Source organism: Lacerta agilis, chromosome 5 (genome assembly GCF_009819535.1).
Source record: "Lacerta agilis isolate rLacAgi1 chromosome 5, rLacAgi1.pri, whole genome shotgun sequence".
In the NCBI taxonomy this organism is placed as follows: Eukaryota; Metazoa; Chordata; class Lepidosauria; order Squamata; family Lacertidae; genus Lacerta; species Lacerta agilis.
Window position 1 is genome coordinate 60,929,246 of NC_046316.1, and position 14,341 is coordinate 60,943,586.

The 14,341-nt window shown below is 43.3% G+C and overlaps 1 protein-coding gene across 2 annotated transcripts in view; it reads left to right on the top strand.

The window, feature by feature from the left end:
- The window catches only part of SLCO2A1 (solute carrier organic anion transporter family member 2A1), a 56,689-nt gene that overhangs the window by 22,761 nt on the left and 19,587 nt on the right, over positions 1-14,341 (top strand). For both annotated transcript variants that reach the window (XM_033150141.1, XM_033150142.1), the window contains exons 2-4: positions 1,706-1,843; positions 8,027-8,189; positions 13,296-13,517. In XM_033150141.1, coding sequence (XP_033006032.1) covers positions 1,706-1,843; positions 8,027-8,189; positions 13,296-13,517 — 523 coding nt within the window. The remainder of the gene's footprint in view (positions 1-1,705; positions 1,844-8,026; positions 8,190-13,295; positions 13,518-14,341) is intronic.

Consider the following 14,341-nt stretch of genomic DNA (forward strand, 5'->3'; position numbering starts at 1 on the left):
AGTAAACACCTTTGCATGGGGGAAGGTGAGTACAAAAACAAAAACACAATGGAAGCCTTGCTGGGGTGAGGAGCTATGAAACAAACGGGGAGGGGAACATCATTGCACTCAAAGGCAGTATTGAGAACACACCCTTATGTGACAAATACAGCTAGGTTGCGGTGGGGGGCAGCAGTGTTGGGGGGAGTCACCGCAGACAGGTTTGCTGTATAAAAATCCCATGCTATGGAAAGAGTGCAACTGCAGATTGAGCAGCCTGAATCATGTGTGTCAAACCTTGCCATTGTCAACTTCCACCTACAATTCCATGCTTGGGAGTAAAGCACCATTGAAACACTGGGGCTTGCCTCTGAGTAGACCTGTCCAATGGAACAACTCTTGTAAGTTGTAAATACTAAATAAATACATATTTTTATTTTCCACAAGTGACGTATTTAAAGTAGAGAAATATGGAAAAGCCTAATTATTTTTTAAACTGCCTATTTTGATGTATTTGCTTTCCTGGTGTATTACAGAAATGCAATATAAGGTTCCTCCTTTCATCCTGCCTCCATTTCCTGTCCTGCTTTCTCATGTTCCTTTATTGGTAAAATTACTGGTTGGCACATGCGTTCCAAAAGTGGTGGTGGAGGACATTGGAGCCTGCCAGTCAGTCTTCTTGGGGTTGTCCCATCTCCAAAACTAGGGGACATGAAGTACACTATTTGAAATTATGCTGTCTTCATCCTGTTTTCTGAACAATATTGTTTCTTTCACAATGTGGAGGTGGAGATGGGAAATTGTTTAATTTGGTTGTGTACTTTCGGATCTTTATTTATTGCTTATGACTACTTTTGTTATGTTTGTAATTGGGTTTTTTTTCGTGTTGCAAGCTGGCTTGAGCATGGTTTTAATTTTAACTATGGGAAGAAGTGCTTTTTTTCTAGAAAAATAGGTGCCGGTACTCACCATGAAGTTGTTACAGTAAGTGTCACACTTTTAAACAACAACAACAACAAAAAGAGGTGACGGTACTGCGGACCCTTGATTACCCCCTGTAAAAAAGCACATATGGATATTATATATGTATTAAATGTGTATGAGATGAAATGGGTGAAACCCTGAACAGCAGTACTCCCCACTGCTAAATTTTCATCCTCGTTTGTTTTAACAAGCATCTATTTCATGCTCTAAACAAGAGGCAATGAAGACATAATGCTTATGTCAAGCAGTAGTAATAATTGGAATGGGTACTCTCTTGTCAGTCAGAAGGCAGTGCCTTCAGCAGTCACAATGCATGTTCTGTCTAATGTTCATTTGCTTGTGTAAACCTGTCAGTCAATCACATTTTAAATTACAAAAGCAAAAGACTCCCCCACCCTCTTCATAATGCCTGTCACAATGTTTGGACCTTTTCTCAGTGTCGGCGCTTCTGACATGCGTAATGGGTGGGAATCTCAGCTTAGCAATGAAGTTGCTGGATTCTAAGAAACGTTGCATGAAGAAGTTGCAAAGACGACCCAAGTGAACCAAAAAGGCTTCATTCAAATAATTGAGTCAGTTATATTCTGGGTTGTGAGTGTGGTTTTATATGCACGCTATCGCTCTGGCAATATCTTGGCCGCACCCCGGGATCACCAGTCTGAGGATGCTCCAGCCCTGATCTGGGTGATTCCTGTGGCCTCACTTTGCCATGACCCTAATTCTGTTACCATTTTGCCAACAGGTGTTTGTTGCCTGCCATAGCCTTCTGCAGCTGGCCCAGCTGCTCTACAGTGCCTACTTCAAGAGCAGCCTGACAACCATCGAGAAACGCTTTGGCCTCTCCAGTGTGTCCTCTGGCTTTATCTCCAGTTTGCATGAGGTAACTGCGTGAGGCATGCCGGTTCAACATAAGGCTAGTGGAACTGGTAATCCTGCCTCATTCTTCCCTGTGTTTCCCTGAGCTTAGTTTATATACCTGTGGTTATGCGGTCATTGTTGATGAAGTAATAGAAGGATGATAGTTCACATTCCAGATAACCGGGAAGACCTCCTTCTACTGCTGCTTACATCATAGAGGCCATGAGTGTATAAGGCTATAGCGATAGGCTATACGAGGGAGAGAAGGTTTTTAAGAAGGCAAACTGGAGGCTGCCTTGGGATGACACTTATTGAGGACAATTCCTTCCGAAACAAGAATCCTGGGAAGGGAGGGGGCAGTGGGAAAGAATGATTTTGAGGCCTTGGGGCCTGCTGCTTTCTGACTGTTTCCCTGAGAAAGAGGAGAGCCTGACCTACCTTTCTGTGCCATGGAGTGCTGCTACACCCATGGGTTTAATAGATACAGTACGTGCTTTCACCCTCAGAAGTGGTGCCGCATCTGGTGTGTAATGCTGCATTACACGTTAATTAATGCTATATTAAAAGAACGTGGAATCCCCCAATTTGTTATGGAGCTGTGAGTCAGACCATTACAGCATCCCCTGCACCATCCAAGACTAATGTCTAGAACTTTACACACGGCGATAGCCTTTATTAGAGCAGCACCTTTGTAGTACCCCCATAATTAAGATTATGTCAGTGTTTCCCATGAGAAATCCCTCTTTCCCCAGGGATGGAGTCAACATCATTCATGGAACCCAGCCAACAGCAACGGCTTTTGCTGCTTCGGTTGTGGTTTTGCTCTGCTTCCTTTGCCCTGCTTTCGAATCCAGGCGACCCTCCAACTCCAGTTCTTCCCCATTCCCTTTCTGAAACATTTTCTGCAGCTTCCGCTTCTCAGAATTCTCTGCATTGCACTTTGGCTGGCAGCTTTAGAGCCCTCTCCCCTTTCCTAATCTCTAAACCAGGCATCCCCAACCTGCGGCCCTCCAGATGTTTTTGCTTACAACTCCCATGATTCCTAGCTAGCAGGACCAGTGGTCAGGGATGATGGGAATTGTAGTCCAAAACACCTGGAGGGCTGAAGGTTGGGGATGCCTGCTCTAAGCTCTGCAGCTTTTGGGCTGCTTAATTTTCTCAGCTTGTTAATAAGTACTTTTAATACACTAGGAAATTATTCTCCTGCGGGAAATGACTCCTAGCATCTTTTTGTCACTTCCAGCACAGCCAGTCTTCCCTTTGAAACAGATCAGGAGGAACAGAAGCTTTAGATACTTTTGTGCTCTGGGATCTGAAACTATCAGAAATGTCAGAGGCAGAATCCTGCAAAGGGCCATTGACAGCCAGAGGTTAAAATGGGGACTGTCTTGCTTTTGCTGCCTCCAAGCAGGCAAAGACAGCAGGACGTAAACAGGAGGTGTGGACTGATCCAAAGTTCTTATCCATCAGATATTCCTGTCCAAGAAGAGCAAAACGGTCTTAATACCAGTGCAGCAATGACTGCAATACAGTCTCCCATCTACCGGTACCTACGCACCAACAGTAGGCTGCCCTTGACTGCATTTCTCCATGTGGTACTGTTTTTCAGTGGCTGGTGCTATAATATAGTTCTGGCTCCGGTCGAGCAGTTTTCAAGTTGGAACTTGGCCCCTAGTGACTCAATCAGGAACAGCTTTGATTTTTAAACTTGATATTTGGCAAAGCACCTGGAGCCTGGCAAGCAGCGCTATCAAATTCTAGGGGGAAACACAAAATAGGTGTGTTAATCAGCCGGGGTTCTGCTGCGTTTGCACAGTTTGTACTGTCGGCGTGCAAAGAGCACGCAAACCGCACTCAGGCAGAAATATAAAATGGATGGGGCCTGAAGTAAACATGTGCCTCTGGGCCTGGCACAAGCAGAAAGCAGAGCAGAACTGACATCCAAGGGCCCAGCAGTTAGCCATCAGGGTGAGCAGCGCTAGTTCACATAGCACTGCGAGGGAAAGAGTTTGCCAAAGCCTCACACTTAACTGAGAACATAAGACCAGTTAAACTGTGCTGTGTTAGCGTGACTGTCCATCTGTTTAGATTTGTTTCCCACTCCTTTCTCTGAGGGCTGTTCTAGAAAAATCACTCCCAGTGGTTCTCGCCCTGTTGCTGCCTCCAGCATCAACCACTTCCAGAGACTTGAGAGGAAGCCCATAAACACGTCAGTCGCAACCCACTTCTCTTTGAACGCCCAGGGGATACATGGACAGAATGCAAAAATCAAAACTGAACAGAAGAAGAAGAAGAAGAGTTTGGATTTGATATCCCGCTTTTCACTACCCGAAGGAGTCTCAAAGCGGCTAACATTCTCCTTTCCCTTCCTCCCGCACAACAAACACTCTGTGGGGTGAGTGGGGCTGAGAGACTTCAGAGAAGTGTGACTAGCCCAAGGTCACCCAGCAGCTGCATGTGGAGGAGTGGAGACACGAACCCGGTTCCCCAGATTACGAGTCTACCACTCTTAACCACTACACCACACTGAACAGTTCTTCAGGGCAAGCCCAACCACTGGACATAGAGAGGCAGCTCTCAGGTGGCAAATGCCTGGGGGGCAGGGGGCCTCCTCACCACCCCCCTGAATCCTCTAAGCTGGCCTTGGCAATATATTCATTTTTATTACTGATATCTTCCATAATAGAGATAGATTTAATTTCTCCCATATTAAATCTATCTCTATTATGGAAGATATCAGTAATAAAAATGAATATATTGCCAAGGATGATGTTTCTGTTCCAAAGTATTCCGATATTAGGAGGAGAAAAAAATGTTTTAATAATAGGAGAAGAGATCTGGCTAAATTCGTATGGGCAGGGAAAAAACCAAGGATAAAACATAAAATGATGATTGATAAGAAGGAAAGAGGAGGATTTGGCCTCCCAGATTTAGAACATTATCATGATGCAGTGGGTCTGACCTGGCTGAAAGAATGGGTAAAATTGGATGACTCGGACGTGTTGGATCTAGAGGGAATAGAAACGAGATTTGGATGGCATGCCTATTTAATTGATGAAAAAGTCGAAGTACACAAAGGATTTTTGGACCATATAATTAGGAAATCAATCTATAAAATCTGGGAGAAATATAAGAAAAATTTAGAACCAAAAATTCCATGGTGGGTTTCGCCGCTAGAAATTGTAGCTGTTAAAAAATTCAGTATGAGAGATAATTGGGCAACATATAAAACATTGCTGCAAGAAGAAAATGGAGAATTGAAATTAAAGGATTATTCAGAAATCAAAATTCATGTTTACGATTGGTTCCAGTATATACAAATTAAACACAGATTAATGAAAGATAAAAAGATAGTATTTGAAAAAGAAATATCTAAATTTGATAGGTATTTAATTCAAGATATTATAGCTGAGAGGATTGGAAGTAGAGCACTAGGTGAGGTGAGGGGGGGGTGACGGAGGTGATAGGTGGTCGAGGGGTAAGAAAATACACAGGAGAGTGATTATGGCTGTATATGAATGTTTTTTTTAATTTAATGTATGAGAGAATGTATGCAAATGTATGAATGTATATTAAATGTTTGTTTATATATAACATAAAAAGCTGCCTTGGCATTGGTTGGTCTAGCTCAGTATTGTCTACAATGAATGGCAGAGGCATTCCAGGATTTCAGACCCTGTTTTCTCCCAGCCTCAACAGGAGATGGTGGGGATTGAACCTGGGAACTCCTAATTGCAAAACGCATGTTGTCTGCCACTGAGCCACAGCCCTTCCCTTCTTTGACGTGAATGTGCAGGAGCCCTTAAACAAAACAAACTCTGGTGCCCTGAAATGCTCTAACCAGGTCCTGAAACACATTGCTCCATTCACAGCAGGGGACACAGGAAATTCTTCAGTACTTTTATGCAAAAAAGATGTCTTGTAGTTGGGAAACCTCCATGGTGTCCACTTTGTGGTAGATTCCTCGGGCAGTCATATCTGTGGCCATTCCAACCCACAAATAGTTATCTTTCCCATCCATTCTGAATACATTTGCTTTTGCTTCCAGAAACTTTCATACTTTTATATGGGGCTCCCCTTCCTGACTCTCTCTGGGATTATAAAGTTTTTCTCATTTATTTGTTAGATTGGTTCCAAAAGCCGCAAAACCAGGGAGGGGAGCCCATGTAAACATATAAGAAAGGAAACTTGGGCACAATTACTGTAGTTTCAAATGTTAAATTAGTCTGAAAGTCTGGACCAAGCCGGTGCAGTTCTAACTTTATGTAACCCGCACGTTATGGCTAACCATTACATCTCATGCAACATGTAAATGTTTTGAGACAACAAGGGAATTGGCTCATGCCAAACCCATAGATCCACATACTTCCAAACAGATTTTAAAATCCAGACCCTTTAACAGACACCAAGAGGACTGATTTGAATCACATGTCCACATTCTTGCACAGTACTGACCATTCAAGAATGCATTTGGGGGGGGGGTGTTGAACTATGCATAGGGCAGATCCTTACTTTAGTGTAAGCCAACATCTTCAACTGAGCTGTGTTGGCCTGCATTATGTGAAAAAAAAATTGGTGCAAAAGAATGCTAGGCAATAATGTTTGTTTGGGGCCATTATGCACACGAAAGCTCATACCAAGAACAAACTCAGTTGGTCTCTAAGGTGCTACTGGAAAGAATTTTCTACTTTGTTTCGACTATGGCAGACCAACATGGCTACCCACCTGTAACTAAATACAGGGGGTGCAATCTCAGAAATACATTTGCATTTATTGGTTATCCTGCTCCTTTATTGCTTTTCAACCATAACAAGTGAATTGTGGGAAGTTAACATTTGGAAAGTGTCATGTGTTTAAAAGAACCACGCTACCCTGCTTTTTCCTTTAAATGAGCATAGGTCTTGCTTTCACCCAGGGGAGTGTTCAACATAGGTATGTTTACTTTTGGTTGCTAGTGCATCAGGCAGTGACTTGCACATGAGAATCAGCCTTTGCAGATCAAATAATCAGAACACATCACAGATAGGAGCTTCATATACTCTCAGATGCAGTGCTTCCAATAGAATAATTTGCATTAATCTTTATATCATCAAATGTTGCATAATCTTGTTGTATGTGGCCTTCTAATCCTTTGCCCTGAACTACCATCCAGTTAATCTATTTCTTTCTGCCTTCTCCACTGTTGTGTTCCTTTTCCATACTGTTCTTTTGATTTTGATTTTGGGTGGCGGATGCTGCTGAAGAGCTATTGGTTTAGCACAGACGACAAAGCTATTTTAGATTCACTCTCCCTTTGTACACAATAACTTGTGAGCTATGCCTGCTATTTTCATCATCCTGATTATTTACACTGCTGTATCCTGAAGAGGCCTCACTAGCAATACAAGACCTTAGATGATAAAGATGTTTGAGCCACTCTTTCCCAACTCTGCACTGACCACCCCATTTCTAGCAAGCTAGGGGTTGGGAGAGCTCACTTCTTGGCACTGCTGTAGCCTGCTTTAAGCTACACCCAGCCACAACACTTTGGTCCTACAAAAGATAAGTAGGAGATGTTTTACAGCCTCTATTCCAGGGGGTCAGTGAGATAGTGCCAAATTTTGAGCCTGGAATAATGCCAAATGACTACCATGATTGGGGGGGCATAGTGCAACACCAAATGACTGCCATAGGGCTATGGCAGCATGGTTGTGGCATATGGAAGAGCAGAAATAGGATTGCAAAATGACATGGGCCTACCCCCCACAAATAGCCACCCCATAAGTGGCACTCATCAGCCGCTGCCACCCTCACAGACAGGACACGTGGGCATGTTTAAGGGGACATGTTCAGTGTAGGAGAGGCTGAGCCCCATGCAAACAGAAACTATGCAGAAAGAGCAAACAGTCTTTCTTGTGTGGTGGATTGTTGAAAGGATGTTTACTGAGATCTTTTACTGAGACTGGCACTCGTGGGTGCCACGTTGCCAAACCCTGCTCTACTCTACCTGTTTTTCTCATGGGGGAATACCTTGAAGCCTGCCACTTTGTATGTCTTCAGGGGAGGGAAATTGCTACCTCGTACACAAAAAGCAGAGGTGGGCCATCCCAGAATAAACTAAACCCAGAAGTAAAAGCAGAGACACTGAAGTGCCTCCTTGTCTGGTTGGTGTCTGCTTTCAGGTCTGTTTTGATGTTCTCATCCGTGCACTTTTATGTCTCCACAGATCGGGAATGTTGTCCTCATCATCTTTGTGAGCTACTTTGGCAGCCGAGTTCACCGGCCTAGGATAATTGGCCTGGGAGGCCTGCTATTGGCACTGGGGGCCTTCCTTCTCACTCTTCCACATTTTCTCTCAGCCCCATATCAATACACCACAGCACAAATCAGTATGTATATTTCCAAATATCTCTTCTGCCTCAGCCCTTCTCTGCTCTGATGGCTTGGGGACTTTGTGAAACTATGTTTGCTGTGTCCTCATAGTGGCTTACATAAATTAATAAAACATAGGCTCCCATCTGCACAATATGTTTAAAGCAGTATCAAACCACTTGGAATAGTCATGGCTTCCCCCAAAGAATCTTGGGGACTGTAACTTGTTAAGAGTGTATAGCACAGATAGGACCTTAGTTAAGGTCTATGCGACAGCAGTTTTGCTTCAGAATCCTTGGTAGCTTAGTTCTCACAGTATCCTGTGAGGTAGGTATGTTATTCTCCCTGGGAAATTAAGTCTGCAAATGTAGTTGCACATTAGAGTCACTTGGCTTTTACCCATCCAGGCTTCCAACGTCCCCTGAGGCATGCTGCGGTCTCTGTGCAATGACTTGCCTGTCATGGGTGTGCCAAACCAGATCATTGCCAAGGGAGCCCAAGGCAATGAATGTTTTGGTTCATGTCTTGTGTCAGTGGATGCTGTTCTGTGTCGAATTGCTTCTTTTAAAGTGTCACTATTATCTGACGCCACCAAAAATGTGCAGAGCTCCTACCTGATGATGGATTGGTTAGCATAGCATAGCTGCTCAGTACAGTATATGCTTTTCCCTCTGCCAGAATCCTGTATCAGGGAAAGCGAGGGGTGGCGCTCACACCAATGATCACGTGATTGGCTTTGCTTCCTTGCATTTCTCTCCCCAAACCCCAATTCCCTTTCATGCCAGGTAGCAAAGCCATGATCCCCTGTGCCCACAAATGGCACCAGCAGGTTTGTTGCTTCTGCTGGCACGAGCCAGCCTTAGTTGATAGGGTGCCAGGCATTTGTTTACAAATCAGGCTTGTCACCATCTTCTCTGCAAAGAAAGAGACGTGTGAAAGTTTGGGGACGATTCATCCAGGAAGGTTGGCACATATATGTGGTTCCTTCAATACCTTCTAATCATACAATATAATCAGGTAATAACAACTCAGTTCTGCTGTCATGATATTTATCTGTAGCATAGCCAGGAAGTAAGCTTGAAAAACATTGTTCCCACTTGCCTTCCAAAAAAGGGGGAAATCAAGGCGTCAAAAGTTGTTGGCAAGCTCAGGAATTGCATCCGAGTTCCCTAAAACCTACACCACAGCTTCTCCTGTTGGAATTATGCCCATGGAAAAAAAAGCATAACAGAATACGTCATGGAATTCAGGATCATTGTGGATTTTTCAGGAAAGATCTTGCAAGTGGGATCCAGCAGGAGTTTGCTATCTAGCACATGGATCTGTCCTGTAGAATCTACACAGTTTTTAAAATTCTAGCCTAATGTTTTTCCACAAGTGTTTCTCCATGGAATTTAGTCCAAAATCACAACCACTGTTGTCTGCAGTGGGTTGTCTTGCTGCTGCATAAATGGCCAAAGGAAAGACTAATCCCAATGACAACATGAATTCATTGTAGTCAAAGGGAATAAGTTATCAGTTGTTGCAAACATATTGGTAACATTCTTGCTATATAAATAAGGTTCACCTTAAAAAACACACACATACTCCAGACTGCATTGTATTCAACTAACTTTTACTTGAAGTACACCCATTGGGATGAATGAACCTAAGTTAGTCCTGGTCATTGATTTTAATGAGACTACTCTGAGTAAAGGTTAGTTAAATACAATGGTCTATGTGTGCAGGATGAATTTTCTGATGTTTAGATTTTTCACATTAAGACTAGACATCTTGAGAGATGTTTAGAAGATGTCCCAGTTTGCCACAATTATGAGAAGAGTCTAGGGTAGATCCTCTCTCATTAAGATCTGTGAATGAAAAGTTCTCTGAAGAAAGTGCCTTGTTTTTATCTCCAAAGATAAGGCCTCCTCCTTCAATTGAATGACTTACCGGTATCTTTTTCTTGCTGGTTAATCCAGAGTCTTGTCAAATTAATTTAATCAGGCAAGAGGGGAAAAAATCTACACCTAATCCTTCTTAAAGAAACAACAGTTTTATTATTTTTAAACTTTGTGGAATCCTTAAATAAGTAAACTTTCATTATACAACATGGAATCCTATACAATGAAGTGGGAGCAGGGTATCTGAGGGTCAAACTACCCATTACTTTAAATGCATTTTTTAAATTCAGTGATTGGGAGTTCACACACTTAACTAAAACAAAAGCAGCAGTGGGGGCCCCAGTGCTATAGGCCTGGGGAGAAAGGTTTAATCATTTTCTTGGTAAAAATTACCCAAAACTGCTACCGTATTTGCTGCTATTTTTTATTTCAAATGTTCTCTTAACTTGTGCAGATACATTTATAGAACCCTGTATGTGGAAGCTCTGCACAACAGGGTTCCCCCCCCCCTCTCCTGCCCCCGCATGCCCCCAAATTGCTGTGTGTGCGCATGGGAGAGAGAGAGAGAGAGAGAGAGAACCTCCTCTGAACAGCAGAGATGGGAGGGGGGGATTGTTCCATCTGGCTAGCTGATATGTTAGAAAAGACAAGACATTTGTAATATGTCCCCATTGGCATTATTGGTTTTCAACACATTAACCTCTAATACAGTCTTACTTACACTACTGCTGAGGAATAGTAACATGAATTCACATAATAATATAGTTCACATTTATTTAAATATAAAGTGCTTAAATATCATTAAATGCAAGATCTTAAACACTCACAGCAGTATATTAATTTGTTTTGCAACAACTAATGGGGTGGCTTCGTTTTTATGGCTAGGCCCCTGGCATCCTCTTGTAAGGAGGTTTGTTTCTTGTTCTGAACCCAAAGCCCTCATTTACCATTTTAATATCCCCATGCGCAGAAATATATTACTCTCCACACACTTAGCCAAAGGCATAACTTAGGCTAGTTGTGTGTACCAGGGCAGGAAATAATGAAGCTCTCTGTTTTCCATTATGTCCTCCTAGATTTGCTTACCATTTCTTTATTAAGTGGCAGGAACCAAAGATGGGAGCATTTTTGTAAACAAAGAAACCTCAAAACCTTGGTACAGTTGGCATTTCTCTTCTCATTTACCCCAAACCAGTTTCACTTACAAAAATTCTATTTTGGCAGGCAATACGTTTAACATGCCCCCCGTGGCAATTGAATTCATGGAAGTAAATCTAAGATAGTTAAGAAGGTCCCTGAGTTCTGAAAATGCATTCCAGCCTCATGTAATAAGGGTTTTGTAATGAACATGTACAGGAATGTTTGTGGTAGTGTGTAGCCGTATGTGGAAAGTGATGTTACATTAGCTGAAAGCCCAAAATTACCTGGTCAACATTTTTGTTTCAGCTCTTTTATATGATCAAAGTACCACAAGTCTTCTGGGCCACTCATTAAGTGCTCTGGCTTGACGGGAATAGTGGAACAGTTGTAAAAAAAACGAACAAATAACGAGGCACAAGATGTATGAGAACTGACATGTGTGGCAAGGACACAGCATTTGTTTTAATTTTGCATTGGATGTGGGTTCCTAGACGCCTCCGGATATTTAAGCATTGTTTTCTTCACTCTAAAAGGCACTTCAAGTACTCTGATTAATAGATTGGAATTGGTTTCCTTGCTCCCCCATGAACAGCTTGTTCACCATGAAAGCTAATGGGTAATTTGAAAGCACATAGGAGTCCTGGACAAACCACCCTTATTCCTCCTTCAGTAATTATCCAGTTGGCCTCTGATGTTTTCTCCCCCCCCCCCAAAAAATACACTGATATAGGTTTGTTCAAAGCTCTTTCTGAACTTATCCCTGTAAACAGTGTTGTGGTAATACCTTAAAAGAAAAAAAAGGTGATGACAGCTGCTAATTATATTGAGGAAGTTTTACAGTTCTGGCAGGTCTTCCGAATCCAGGAATGAGGGGTTGTTAAGGAAGCCTAAGGATGCATTTCACTTAAAAGAGTTCCGTTGCTATTGCCACAACCTGTAAGGTGCTGTATACAAAAGACATGGGCCAGGTACAAAGGACCACACATGGGCCTCTGCATGAGCTTTTGCATAGGAACATAGGAAGCTGCCTTAAAGCACATCCGACCCTTGGTCTATCTAGCAGAATATTACCTACACCAGGCATAGGCAAACTCAGCCCTCCAGATGTTTTGGGATTACAACTCCCATGATCCCTAACAGGACCAGTGGTCAGGGATGATGGGAATTGTAGTCCCAAAACATCCAGAGGGCCAGGTTTGCCTATGCCTGACCTACACACTGACTGACAGATGCTCTCCAGGGTTTCAGGCAGGCTTTCTCTCCCAGCCTTACCTGGAGATGCCAGAGATTGAACCTGACACCTTCGGCAATCAATGCAGATGTTATACAGGTCTTTCAGCCTTCCCCTTCCAGTGGCTGTCCCAAAAGGTGCCCCCTCCAAGGTTGGTGCAAGAAAGGAAATTCAACTCCCTCTCCAAATGCATGTGGAAGTGCTTTGCATGCGTGTGCATGGACCTGTCTGTAGGCCAGCCATGGATCTAATGTCCCCTAGGCTATGTTCTGAATATGAGTTGCAGGGAATCACAAGAAGGGACGGTGTTGTTGCACTCAATCCTGTTTGTGGACTTCCTATATGCGTCTGTCAGGAATGCTTTGATGGTGTTTCCTGCTTGGCAGGGGGTTGGATTGGATGGCCCTTGTGGTCTCTTCCAACTCTATGATTCTATGATTCTATGGTCTGGTTGGCCAACGTGAGAACAGGATGCTGCACTATGATGGACTTTTGGTCTGATCCAGGAGGGTTTTTCCTGTGTTCATGTTCACTTTTAGTCATTTGGGCCCTAAAGGTGCTTAGAAACTGGTGCGGTATCTTGATTGTCCCCATCTGTACTGCTCCCCATTTGACCTAAGCTAGACCTGCAGGCAACATGTGAACATGCACAGGCAACATCCCTGCAAAGTGATTCTCAAACTGAGATGCTTTGCTTTGCTGCTTCTTTTTCTTTCACAATGACAAATTATGTTTCTAGCACCAGACTTTAGATCAGACTTGGGTACAGTGACCTGGGAGTTCCCACACTGTTTGTTTGTTTGTTTGTTTGGTTGGTTGGTTGGTTGGTTTTTCCTATTAATTCCCCCCCCCCATCATTTTGTTCCAAGATGCAGGTAACAAGAACGCAAGCGCCAGAACCGAGCTCTGCAACAACAACGAATTTGTGTGTCCAAGCACCAACGTGAGCATCCAGGCCGAGGACAGCACCATGTGGGCAATAATGGTAGTTGCACAGCTATTGGCAGGAATTGGGACAGTCCCCATCCAGCCTTTTGGGATCTCCTATGTGGATGACTTTGCTGAGCCAAACAACTCTCCCTTGTATATAGGTAAGCCCTTTCCCTGGGAAGGTGTACTTACTGTACCAGGGTTCCACCTTAACATCCAGCTTACATTGCCATGCTATCCATGTCTTTGCAGCAGGCGGAGTAGGGAATCTGCTGTTTATGGCTATGTTGAGAATGCCAGTTTTTTTCCCTTTCTCCTCTCAATGTGATGCTGTTGGAGTGACTTAGGGGTGCCCTTCTGTGCATGAAAACTGTAGTGTTATTATTATTATTATTATTACTATTATTATTACTATTATTATTACTATTATTATTATTATTATTATTTGCGTGGAGTGAGAAATTACCACCACCACCTCCCAACCTCCTTCCTATCATAGATCTTAAACCATTGATTTAAAGGGTAGTATTTGTAGGGGGGGGAACCCAGCTTTCTACCCCATTTTAGTTTCATTTTAGTTTCTTTGTTCCTCCAGCTTCTTTCTAGCATTATCATAACCCCACCCCCCCACCCCCAAGTCAGAGGCCCCTCTAACAACTGTTGGGGACTGTCCAAGACGCTAGCAGCTTCCCAGTCCTGAAGAGGTTCTTGGCTGGCACAGCCAGTTTGGACTGCTCCTGCTCCTCTGCCAAGAGTGGGGCCAGCTTCCAGTACCAGAGCCAGGCGGACAAAGCCCTCCGCTGGTGCTTGCAGCTCTTAATGTTTGATGCAGTATCCTGTTGCCACTGGTGCAGAGGACTGGCCTGCAACTCAGAGAAGCCAGTGTGGTAGAGTAGTTGGAGTTTCACACTAGGACCTGGGAAACCAGGGTTTAAATCTCCACTCAGTGGGCTATAAATGCAATTATTATTATTATTATTAATCC